We start from the raw sequence: 12559 nt of genomic DNA, 5'->3' as shown, positions 1-12559 counted from the left end.
CCCCCACGGGAGGTGACCACGTGCCCCGGCCTCACTGCCTCCACCATCAGTGAGCTCCCCGAGGCCAGAAACCATGTCGGACTGAGTCCCTGTCGGCACAGACGTGGGCCACAGTTCTGAGGAGTTTCTCAAATAAATGAAGAGGGAGCAAGAAACCCTAGTTCACTCTGATCCCATATTGCGGTCACTTAAGGGGAAGGTGGAGGACAAGCAGAAAAAATGAGGAGGACACAGAATGGAGAGAAAGACAAAAATAAAGAGAGACGTGGAAGTAGAGCAAGGAGGAGGAAAGCAGATGAAGGGAAAGTATCCAACAGATTTATTTTATTTTATTTTATTTTATTTTATTTTATTTTTGAGATGAAGTCTCACTCTGTCACCCAAGCTGGAGTGCAGGGTGTGATCCCGGCTCACTGAAGCCTCCACCTCCCAGGTTCAAGTGATTCTCCCACCTCAGCCTTCTGAGTAGCCGGGATTACAGGTGCGTGCTGCCACGCCTGGTTAATTTTTGTATTTTTAATAGAGACGGGGTTTCGCCATGTTGGCCAGACTGTTCTCAAACTCCTGACCTCAAGTGATCTGCCTGCCTCAGCCTTCCAAAGTGCTAGGATTACGGGCGTGAGCCTTCGCGCCTGGCCCCAGCAGATCTTACTGAATCTTGACTGAGGCCCCTTTCCAAGCTTTGGGGAGACAGCAGTGAAAACAATGACAAAATCCTTGCCCACCTGGGGCTTTCATTCTAGTTGAGGAAATCGGTCAATCTACAAGTGAACAAACAGTAGACAAGATGATTTCAGATAATTTTAGGAACTATGTTAGGTCATTAAATAGGGTGGCGTGTCAGGGAGTGAATGGGGGTGGGAGATATTTTGGGGAGGGTGACCTGATTGATGGGAAAGAGGAGCCATGCTGAGAACCAAGGAAATCATGTTCCCAGCAAAGAAAACAGCAAGTGCAAAGGCCCAGAGGTAGGAAGGAAAGTGCATTTGGTTTCAGGGAACTGGAAGGAGGTTTGTGTACTTGGAGAGCAAAGGGCGGAGAAAAGGGAACTCAGGCCAGATTGGGAGGCAGCAGCTGGACTGAGTGGCTTCTGTTGTGATAAGGAGTGTTAAGAAAATGACCCCAAACTTGTACATAATACAAAGATGTGATTATGTGACGCTTTACCCTAATACTTAGAGCATTTTCCTGCCTAAGGGTCATGTGACTGGGGGAATAGAACTTTGCTCAATTAATTAAGACCTAAACATTTTGCAAGCCTCTAAAACAGATAAGATATGCTGGTTTTCAATGATTTTCTTTTCTGTCCCCAAAGGTTGTGGTTTTGTCACCCTGTGGGACATTTGTATGTAATTTGGCAATCTTATCTTATTCCTTTTTTCAGTCGCTGTAAAAATCCCTGTTCCTTAAATGCTCTTTTGAATCCACTTTGTCATCCTGCAGATCCCCTTATTAATGAGTTAAATAAAAGTTTGACATGTGTTCACTATCGATTTTCATGAGAATTACATTTTTAACCTTTCGAGAGATATATTCTGATAGGAATTTGGGTTTTAAGTGCATGGAAAGCAGGAAGAGTGAGAAGAATTCGTATATTTGACAAAGGACCCTCAGACTCTTAGATGGTGGGGGGGTTCAACTTGCCCATGGGGAGGTAAGACGCCCAGTAGAAACCAAAGCCTCTCTTCAGGGAAGAGATGACCACAGGGTTTGACCGAGGGAGGCGAGGATGGAAAGGTGCTGAGTGAGCCAGAACTGAATCCTGATACTCATCGTGGGCACCTGGCCCCTTTCCATGCCCATGGTGGGTCACCGTGAACTGTTTTCTTGGTGAACTTTTCTCTCTAATACAGGAGCTCCTTGGCAGGGGCTGGATCCAATTTTTATGTTTCCTCAATGTCCAGCCCTGGACTGAACACAGAGTAGTGCTTGGCAAGTGTTTGCTGAATGAATCATCTCTTTAGATTTATCCTCATCATCATCTTTTTTTTTTTTTTTGACTGTGGTAAAAATATACGTAACCTAAAATTTACCATTGTAGCCACTTTTATGTGTACAGTTTGGTGACATTAAGCACATTTACATTGTTGAGCTACCATCACCACCATCCACCTCCAACACACTTCCGTCATCCCCACTGAAACTCTGAGCCTGTCAAACAAAGAAGACCCCTTCCCTAATCCTCCCAGCCCTTGGCAACCACCATTCTACATTCTTTCTCTATGAAATTAACTACTCTAGATAGCCTCATATGAGTGGGGTCGTATCATAGCTGTCTTTTTGTATGGCTTATTCTACTTAGCATAATGTCCTCAAGGCTCATCCATGTTGTAGCATGTGTCCGAATTTCCTTCCTTTTCCAGGCTGGAAATATTCCATTGCATGGATACACCACCGTTCCATTATCCATTCACCTGTTGATGGGCATTTGTGTTGTTTCCATCTTTTGGCTATTGTGAATGACACTGCTATGAACATGGGTGTACAACTGTCTCTTCAAGTCCCTGCCTTTGGTTCTTTTGGGTAGACGTCTAGAGGTGGAATTGCTAGGTCATATGGCAATTCTATGTTTAACTTCTCAAGGAACCACTATACTGTTTCCACAGCAGCTGCACCATCTTACATTCCCACTAATAGGGCACAACAGTTCCAGTTTCTCCACACCCTTGCCAACACTTGTTGTTTTCTGTGTGTGTGTGTGTGTGTGTGTGTGTGTGTTTTATTATAGCTATTTTAATAAGTGTGGGATCATCCTTAAAATACAAATGGCCATGAAAAAGGGAGATCCCAGGGCGAGGCATTATGGGGGCTTTTCATGAGTGTACTCTGAAGGGAGACAGCTGGGGTGCTGGAGGGAGGTCCTAGATTTGGAGGGCACTTAGCAGGAGCAGAAACAGGATAGTGGGTGCCAAGATCACACTCTTTGAGCTCACAGCATGGACTCAGGGCTGACTTAAGGAGACTCCCCACCATGGGAGAACTGAAACCCAAAAGGTTTCCACAAGGGAAGATTTGTTTGTTGGGCTCATGTCCCTGGGGAAAAGCTGTTTCTAATTTAGACCTTTCTTTCTATGTGTTGCTTCCCAGTGCGACAATGCGAAAGGGTTGAAAGCCTTCTATGATGCAATAAAATACGGGCCGAACCACTTGATGGTGTTTGGAGGTGTCTGTCCATCCGTCACATCCATCATTGCAGAGTCCCTCCAAGGCTGGAATCTGGTGCAGGTAAGGTCCGAGCTACCTTCTGTTGTGGGGAGGTGTCTTTGGTTGGCCCTCAGTCTTTTGCAGGAATGATTCCTTGTACAATGTGGTTTCTATGTTGCCTAGGTCAGGCCTCCTGGACTTTCTCCTGGGTGATAGCATAGCTTTTCACTGCTGGCCTGACCTGGCATGGCCCCCATGGTGGGTCTTTAAAGGGCAGCCCTGATGCTACCACCATGTATTTGAAGGCTTCAGGGATCACCACTGACTCCCTAGCCCAGCTTTCTGGGTCACTGATGCCAGTCCAACTTGCCTGTCCACTGTTATCTCCTGCTCCTTCCACTTCCTCCAAAGCACAGCCTTGCCAGACACTCTGCCTTTCCACACATGTGTCCTGGACCTTTGGGTCTCAGAGCCCTGCTCTTGATGTTCCCTTAACCAGATGACCGCTCATCAATTCTCTGCCAAGCCTCCCTTTCCCACTGAAATTCTCTTTTGTCCTCTAAGACTGCCTTTGTCCTCAGTTAAGTCTTTCCTGGGCTCCTTGCCGGTTATTCACTCTTTGCCCTGGCAGATTTTGTACATCACTGAATGCTCCACCAACACACATACAGTCTATTGTAGGTAAGACTTGCCAGTGTTAGCTGTTGTTGGGGATGGGAAAGAAGAGCGTGGAACTATATGACCACCAGGGGTGAGTGGTGGCTCATACACATGTTTACTTTTTTGCTCCATCCATCCATCCATCCATCCATCCATCCATCCATCCATCCATCCATCCATGCATCCACCCATCCACCCATTCACCTATCCATCCATCCATCCATTCAGCCATCCATCCATTCACCTATCCATCCATCCATCCATCCATCCATCCATCCATCCATCCATCCATCCATCCATCCATCCACTCACCCACCCACCCACTTATCCATCCATCTGTCCATCTGTCCATCCATCCATCCAGCCATCCATTCATTCACCTAGCCATCCATCCATCCCTCCATCCATCTGTCCATCCATCCATCCATCCATCCATCCATCCACCCATCCACCCACTTATCCATCCATCTGTCCATCTGTCTGTCTATCCATCCATCCATCCATCCGTCCATCCATCCATCCACCTCTCCATCCATCCATCCACCCACCCACCTATCTATCCATCCATCTGTCCATCCATCCATCCATACATACATCCAACAAATATTATAGGCAACTTACTCTGTGCCTGGATTTTGGTAGGCACATGGGGATACAGTGCTGAACAGGATAGATGGGGTTCACATTATTCTGGAGCTTACATTCTAGGAGGAAGACAGGCAAGAAGCAAGTAAATAATTAAATAATAATAATAAGGTTGTGTATGGAGGGTCTGCCATGTGCTAGACACTGTTCTTAGTATTTTTCTGTATGAATTCATTTAATTTTTATAACTGCTCTATGCTGTAGGTACCTTATCATCCCCATTTTATAGATAATGGAACTGAGGCACAGAAAAGCTATATAACTTGCACAAGGACTCACAGCTAACAATTAGTAGGGCCAGGATTTTAACTCGGGCAGTCTGGCCCTTAAGATAAGACTGTAGTAAGGAAACTTGGCTATGATAGAAGGAAACACGGTGATGAGATATATAGTGACTGCCTTCGGGTAGCCAGAAAAGGTCTCTTGGAGGAGGTGACATTCAAGCTGAGACCCGAAGGGTGAGAAGGAGACCATTGGGTGAAGCGCATTCCATGTCAATGAATGGAATAGCAAATGCAGGAAGGCAGCTTGTGATAGGAAAGAACCTGGCATATTCATGGAACAGAAAACAGGGAAGTGGTGCTGGAGTGTGATAGGTGGGGAGTCAGGGTGAAGACAGTGAGAGTGGCAGGGTGAGCAGGAGCCTAACCATGTAGAGGATCTGTTTCATTCCACTTGCATTGACTGGGGACCTCCTCTGAGTCTGGTGCTGCATGCATGGGGTGCTGGGGTGGAGCCCGAGCTTGCAGCCACAAGGAGTGGTGGGCACAAGTGATAGCAGGTGTGATGAAAGAGAGGTGGGGCCCAGGCGAGGGCCCCTCACTCAGCCCCGGGTCAAGGAAGCCCCAGGGCAGGTGCTATGGCAGGTGCAGTGGAGCTGGCTGCTGAAGGAGGAGAGGGCGTTGGACAGCTGGAGACATGGGAGAGAGCGCCGCTGCAGAGGAAACTGGGCGTGCAAAAGCAGGAGGTGGGAAAGTATGTGGGCTTGGGGAGTGCTGAGTCATTCCTTGTGGCCGGAGCAGGCCACGCTGATTGTGGGTGGATGCAACACGAAGAGGAGGCCAGAAAAGCAGCCATGTGCTCTGGTGCAAACCTAACCACAAACCTAACCACACACCTGAAAGCCAGCATGGCTCAGTGTGCCCTGGGAGCCTGGCCTCAGCCCTCAAAGTGCCTAGGACAGCTATGGAGACCTTGGACCAGTCACTTAGCTTCTTTGGGCTTGAGCTTGCTCTCCTGAATATTGAGGATCACATTCTCTACTAGTTAGAGCTATGTGCTGCCTCCTTGAACCTCAGTTTCCTCATCTGCATAATCAAGGTAGTAATAGGACTGTTTTCATGGGGTTGTCGTGTGGATTGAAAGATTGAAAAGGGATTAGAGTTGTGCCTGGCACACAGTAAGTGCTAACTAAGTGTTCTTTGTGGTTAGTCCTGCCCTGTCTCCTCCCACTCCCCAAGTTGAATCCCCTGATTACTTGTCATTCCTGGTCTTGCATTCCCACATTTTCTTACACTGTTCCTACCACCCAAAACATCCCATTCTTCCTATATCCAGTGTATCAAGTGCTACCCTTTCTTTGAGACCCAGCTTAAATCCTGCCTCCTTCAGGAAGCCTTTCCTGCTGCTACTAGGGGGCTGCTAAAGTTGGGCCCTAGAAAGCCTTTCTATCACTTCCCCTTGTTTAATTCTAGCAGAGCGTGTGCACAGCCCAGTGTCCCATTCCACCCTGCCTGTCCCTCTCTTAGGGTTTTGCAGATGTGGGGATGTGTTTATAAATGTTTGTCTCTCCAGCTGGGCTGTGAGCTCCTTAAGGACAGAACCTGGACTTCTCTTTTTCCCCATGCCTGTCATTTCACAGTCTTCATCAGAAGTCTGCTCAATGATCAGAGGGATGGAGGGAGATGGGAAGGGATGGAAGGATCTGCAGATGGACAGTTTGTCCAGGCATGAGAGGCTGAGGTCCCAGAGAAATCCCCTGCCCAGAGAGGAATCCAACTGATTCCACTGATTCTCAGTGTCACTTGGAACCATCTGTCCCTCAGAATTCCCTGAGGAGCTGCAGGAACAAGCACAACGTTGGAAACTCCCAGCTTGCAGACCAGAGCTACCTGACCTCGCCATGAGCAGGACAGCCCTCCAACCTAGAGGAGTTGATAAGACAGGGAACTGGGTTACAAGATGGGGATTGTGTTAGTTATTTATCACTGGGTAACAAATCCCCCCAAATTTAGTGGCTTAAAACAACAATATCATGTATTATTTCATTATTTCTCTGGTTCAGGAATTCAGACACACTGAATGGCTTGTGTTTGCTCCATGGTGTTTGGGGCCCAACTGGAGGACTTGAAGGCTGGGGGCTGGCATCATCTGAAGGCCTGACTGGGGCTGGAGGATCTGCTTCCAGTGTGGCTCCTCTCCATGTGGAGGTCTCCATAGGGCTGCCGGTGTGTACTCATGACAAGGCAGCTGGCATTCCCCAAAGTGAGTCATGAAAAGACCAAGTCTTTTAGGACTTAGCTCTGCAAATTGCATGCTATAACTTCTGCTGTAATCTGTGGATCACACAAATTAGCTCTTATTTAGAGAGGAGTAGTACCAAGGTGCAGGGGGAGGTGAAGCTCACTGGGGGCTAGCTTGGAGACTGGATACTATAGTGACTAATGTCTGGAGGAAGACAGGAACTCCAGTTGCCCAGCAAGGGGGACTTGATGCTGAGGCCCTGCCCTGTTTTGCAGAACTCCTGCTCATCCTTCAAAGCCCTGGATACCACTTCCTCTGTGATGCCTTCCCTGATCTCCTTCACCCCCTTTCCTTCGGTGCTGCCCATCCCCAGCTCAAAAAGTAAATTAATTACTTTTTCCTCCACTACACCCTGCATTCTCAATAGCGGGTGATATCTCCTCCAAGGGAGTAAACATTGGTTCTTGTGCGGAGGCAAAAAAAAAAATCTTACTTTTTTAATGTATAAAGCATAGATATAGATCTAGTACACAAACAGATCTATGTATGCCTGTGGTATTACAATTTCACCAGGCGGCAAGAGTAGGAAAAAGTAGCCAGAAAGTCTTCTTAGGAGACTAACAGTGAAATGAAGGTTGAGAAACACTGTTCCACATCCTTCTATATTGTGTGCAGTATTCTCTTATTAAATTTCATGTCAATGAATTCTACAGTTAAAATAGGTAAAGATGGTACATTTTATATGTATCTTTTACCTCAATTCACAAAAATAAAATTTTAAGAATGGGCTGGGCATAGTGGCTCATGCCTGTAATCCGAATGCTTTGGGAGGCCAAGGCGGGAGGATGGCTTTAAGCCAGGGGTTTGAGGCCAGGCTGGGGAACATAGTGAGACCTCATCTCTACAAAACATTATAAAATTAGCCGGGTGTGGTGGCACACTCCTGTAGTCCCAGGTACTTGAGAGGCTGAAGCTGGAGGATCGCTCAAGCCTAGGAATTCAAGGCTGTAGTGAGCTATGATCATGCCACTGCACTCCTGCCTGGGTAAAAAAAAGTGGTACACTGTCTCTATGAAAAAAAAAATTAAGTGTTGTGAAAAATAATTTGTTCTATATACCAGTCTTCTGTATCAGATTGTGAGCTTCTTGGGGGCAGCCCTTCCCCACCCCTTCTTCATCTCCTGGTTCCCAGTGTCTGGCGCAGGGCCTGGGCTCACGGTAGGTCCTCACTGAGTACTGAACTGTGCTAAGTGCAGAGGATAGGCGGACAGAGGGGCCTGAAATGCTCCATGGCAGAGCCTCTCACAGTGTGGCTCTGACTGTGGGGTGGGGAGGGCAGTGGACCATGCAGAATCTCAGCCTCCACCTCCACAGAATCGCTCTGCATTTTCCCAGGCTCCTTGTGGGGGAAGATGCCCAAACCCAGACAATACTGCCCTAGCATTCACTACTAGACACTGGGGCTGGATCAATGGCTGCAACTGGACGTGGATGCGGGACGCTGGGGGGCTTGGAACTGGAGGGTACTCAACAGTTTGGACTTATCTGAGGACCTGGGAGGCAGAACGGTGGATGAGCCCAGAAGACTGGATTTCTCCCAGCCTTGTGCAGCCAGACAAGGAAGATATAAGAACAAAGATCAGGATCTTGATCTGGGAGTAGACTGGGAGCCTGGATTCCTGCCTCCTTCTCATTCTCAGGGAACATAGCCCCATTTATTATGAGCCAGACTCTGTGGACCTCCCAAGCCATTCCAACTCAGGGAGGCTGAGCTTGTTTCCAGAGACGGTGAAGGGGTGGATGGGTGGGTCTACAGGTGCCCAAGGGATTTGATGAATCTCTTAACTTATTCAAGACTGGGCTTCACAACAGAGCTTCACAAATGGGAAACTGTGTGTAATCTGCGTAATTGAAAAGGAGCTCTGGCTGCCCTTTTTGGAGGAGCAATGCTTGCCGGACAGAGACAGCCGGGAATGCATAATCAGTTGTTTCTGTTTCCTTGTGTCACAAAAATAGGGATTCACACACCAGAGGGGTGAAAATTCCCTCTGGTGCTGAAATCGGTTAAATTTAACTTTTGCCTTTTGCTGGGGCCTCTTGATTCATAGCTGCTGCATAGAGAGGCTAATACTGTTTTAGTCGTGATTTGAGTCACTTAGCCACTGGGAACCTCAGTTTCTCCCTCTATATGCAAGGACCTTCACAGAGTCCAGGGTCTCACATGCAGGTGAGAGTGGCTCTGTCCCTCTCCAAACTGTCAGAGCCCGCTCAGGGTGCAGGGCTCTGATCTGGGCCTCATGCTGGGAGGAACCCACTAGGGCATAACCCAGGAAAGCATCAGGGAAGGATCAAGGTCTAGACATTGGGGAGCTGAGGGTGTTCAGCCTGGAGAGCACACAGGGCACTGGGGAGGAGGGAGGAGTCCAGACCTCCAGCGTTGCATGACTGACTGTGATAGATTTTGCTGGTTCTCTGGTGCAAGTGGGGAGAAGCAGGAGCCATGGCTGAAGTTAGCGGGGAGCAGGGTTTCCACCTCCTGCAAGCAAGCCCTGCCTCTGGAGGCTTCCAGCATGGAGCAAGCTGCCTGGCTGTGAAGTCATGAGTTCCCTGTGGCCCAAAGTTCCCTGAGCAGTCCGGTTTCAGCCAGGCCTGCTGTTGGGGAAATTTAATACACAGAGTAGGCATAGACCAGGTCAGTGGCTCTCCACCTATATGGGAAGAGTCACTTATGGGGGTTCTTGGTAACAGTGCAAATTCAATATCAGTGGCTCAGGTGACTGTGATGCTCTTGGCCCCTGGAGACTTGCCAGGCCAGGAGCTCTCTAAGGCCTGTTCATCCCCCAGACACCGGGGCTGTTTAACAAATGCTGCTGGTCCAAAAAACTCCAATTGATGCTGCCCGTGTGGGAAAGAGGACATAGAGGAGGTCAGCGGGGTGAGGGTGGAGGGATGCTGCCAGGGCAAGTATCCCAGTGCCACTAGGATGAAGCTCACAGTCCATGGTGGGGCACAGTCCATGGAGTGCACCATCACCTTGCCGTTTTCCCGGCCCACCTCATGCCCCTTCATGCTGCTGGCCTCAGTACAGGCTGCTGGCAGGACTGTGCTCATTCTTCCTGGCGCAGCTTGGGTGCCCCTCCTTTGCAAAGCCTCCCATGGCCTCCCCTGTGCTTCCTGACCTGACCTGCACATCCCTCCCAGGGTGTTTGCTATGTCTGCCCACCCCAGCCTGCAACTGCCTGAGGTTAGCGTTGTGTCTCATTCACTCTGCCCCTTGGCCTGGTACAGGCCTGGCAGTGATGCCAGAACAGTGCTCAGGGCGTATTTGCTGATGGAGAGCCAGGTGCCTGTCTTTTAGGCCTTGAGTTGGTCCCCTAAGAACCAAGGGCACGTCATCAGAGCTTGCCAGACCTAAAGTCACCCGAGGACTCTCCAGCTGCAGCCTCTTGTTAAACGGACGCAAGGGGAGCCCTAACACAGCCTTGGGCTCAGCCTCAGCCTGCATCTCCCATCTCAGGAACCCCCACCCCCCCGTTTTCTAACTAAGTTTCCTTTGCAGTTTTTTTCAGACCCACCCAGAATCCTGTCCTCAGAGATCTAAGGGTGGCTTGTGTTGGCACTTTTGGGGGCGGTCCTGCAGATCTCACACCAGCCTAATCTGTCCTGAAAGCATGGGACCTGGGAAAAACCAGGAGAATTTGGAGCTGGGTGGGGAAGATGGAGACAGAGCTTGGGAAAGGTCCAAGAGATGCCAGCAAGAGGGAGTTTGACATCCTCAGAGACCAGGACCACGCTCCTTCCTGCTTCGGAGTGAGATGATCGCAGCTTCAGCTTGCAGAGAGAAATCGTCTCACTGATGAAAATAAAGTCAGATTCCTAAAGGGATAAAGGGCTGCTCGTAGGAAAACGCAAACACTATTTCCTCAAGAACTGTATCCCGCAGAGCCTGTCCTTTAAAAGGCAGCCATGGCAGATTATTAAATTGTAGATGCATTTCTCCTGGCTCTGTCCCCAGCCTCCCCTCGACAGCCCACCCTGCTTTGTGGCCCGCCTTGGCACTCCCCCCGAGGACCTTCCTGGGAAGCAACACTTCGGCTTGTGTCATGGGGCTGTCTCCTTGGAGAAGCTCATGTGAGGGAGTGGAGGCAAGGAGGACTTTCACACGGGAGGATGTTGACACTGTGTGTGTAGAGGTATTGGCAATGGACTCCCAATACGTTTAGGATTTGATTTCTGAAAACTCAAAAGCATGCCTGGTTTTGACATTTAAAAAACAAATCAGTGAGAACCTCCAAATCAGGCCTTTTGCTATTTACTGAATTCTGGCATCATTCTAAATGGTCAGTCGATGCCATTTTGCTTCAGAAATTTTGGAACAGAAATTTTGTGATCTGACATGATTTTCTCAAATGATTATTTTATTAAACTGTAGGTTGTCTGAGAAATCAAAAGATTGCTTGTTGCTTAGCTGTGGCTTGTGGAATTTGAGGTAGATTCATGGAATGGCAGAGGTGGCAGAGGCTTAGCACGCATTGGGTCCAGTCTCCCTGTTGTACAGACTGAAAAACAGAGACCAGATGGGGTAGGGCCTTGCCAAAGTCTCACAGGAATAGCGACGCGGGGCCCGTGGCTTACCCTCCAGCACTTTGATTTTCTCTCCCTTAGCCTCCCTTTTCTGTTATGTAAAATGGGAGTAGCAAACACGCCTTCTGTGTTTTGTGCAGATGTTTTTTTCTTCAAGGGAAAGCACTTTTATAAACTGTAATCCAGTAGCTGCTGTTATGATGCCCAGGACTCCTTTGCTAGGAGCAGATCTCTGATTATGGCCATTGGAGTTTCATGCTTCGCATGGACAACAGGATTTTTCACTCTGACACTGCAGACTCTGAAAATAAGGAGTCAGGGATGGAATGGGGGCTCTTCAGCAAGATGCTCAAAGTACACGCAATGTCTGCCTCTTAGCCCCCAACAGTTAAAACCCACCCAGGCCAGAATCCTGCCATAACCCGGCCATGTGACTGCCACACCCTTGCCACAGTACATGCAAGTGAGCCTGCAGCCTTGATCGGAAACCAGTTAGAAGCAGCAGTACGATAAGGCACAGCTGGAAACTGTTGCTGCTGCTCTCTAAGAAAGAGAATAGAGGCCAGTAATCCAGCACGGGTTGGAGCCATTTCTTTGCACTGGTCTCCAGGGGGGCCATTTAGCACATTAATAATCTATGAGATGCTTCCACCTTCTGGATTCATTAAAAACAAGAAGAAAGGGAAGAGGAGAAATGATACTAAGGGCATGCACTATTGGCCAAGCAGAGAGGGCAGGAGAGAGACCCCAAGGACCTGGGGACTTTAGAGGGTCCTTCCTGGCTGTCGTCAGATGCCCAGTGCAGTCAAGCACAGTGTTGAAAGTGGGCAGCATGTCACACATGAGGCGAGGAAAAGCTTGGTAGCTTTTTGTTTGGATACAATTGGTAGAAGGAAGAAGGAACCCTCAGAAGGGTTTTCAGGACAGAGGAGTCTGGAAGTTGGCTTGAAGCGGGACCCATGGTGGCCATGGCAACAGCACTCCTAGGACACAGGGCTGTGGGGCAGCTGAAGGCCACTGCAAAGGCCAGAGGGGATGGAGAGGGGAGCATGTGGCAGGCACC

The 12559-nt window shown here is 48.9% G+C and overlaps 1 protein-coding gene across 1 annotated transcript in view; it reads left to right on the top strand.

Annotated features, from left to right (window-relative positions):
- The window catches only part of LOC105477203 (gamma-aminobutyric acid type B receptor subunit 2), a 419718-nt gene that overhangs the window by 127337 nt on the left and 279822 nt on the right, over positions 1-12559 (top strand). The window contains exon 2 of the mRNA XM_011733608.3: positions 3088-3225. Within this exon, the coding sequence (XP_011731910.1) occupies positions 3088-3225 (138 nt within the window). The remainder of the gene's footprint in view (positions 1-3087; positions 3226-12559) is intronic.

The sequence above is a fragment of the Macaca nemestrina genome, chromosome 14 (assembly GCF_043159975.1).
Source record: "Macaca nemestrina isolate mMacNem1 chromosome 14, mMacNem.hap1, whole genome shotgun sequence".
Taxonomy (NCBI): domain Eukaryota; kingdom Metazoa; phylum Chordata; class Mammalia; order Primates; family Cercopithecidae; genus Macaca; species Macaca nemestrina.
This window is presented reverse-complemented; position numbering and strand designations above follow the sequence as displayed.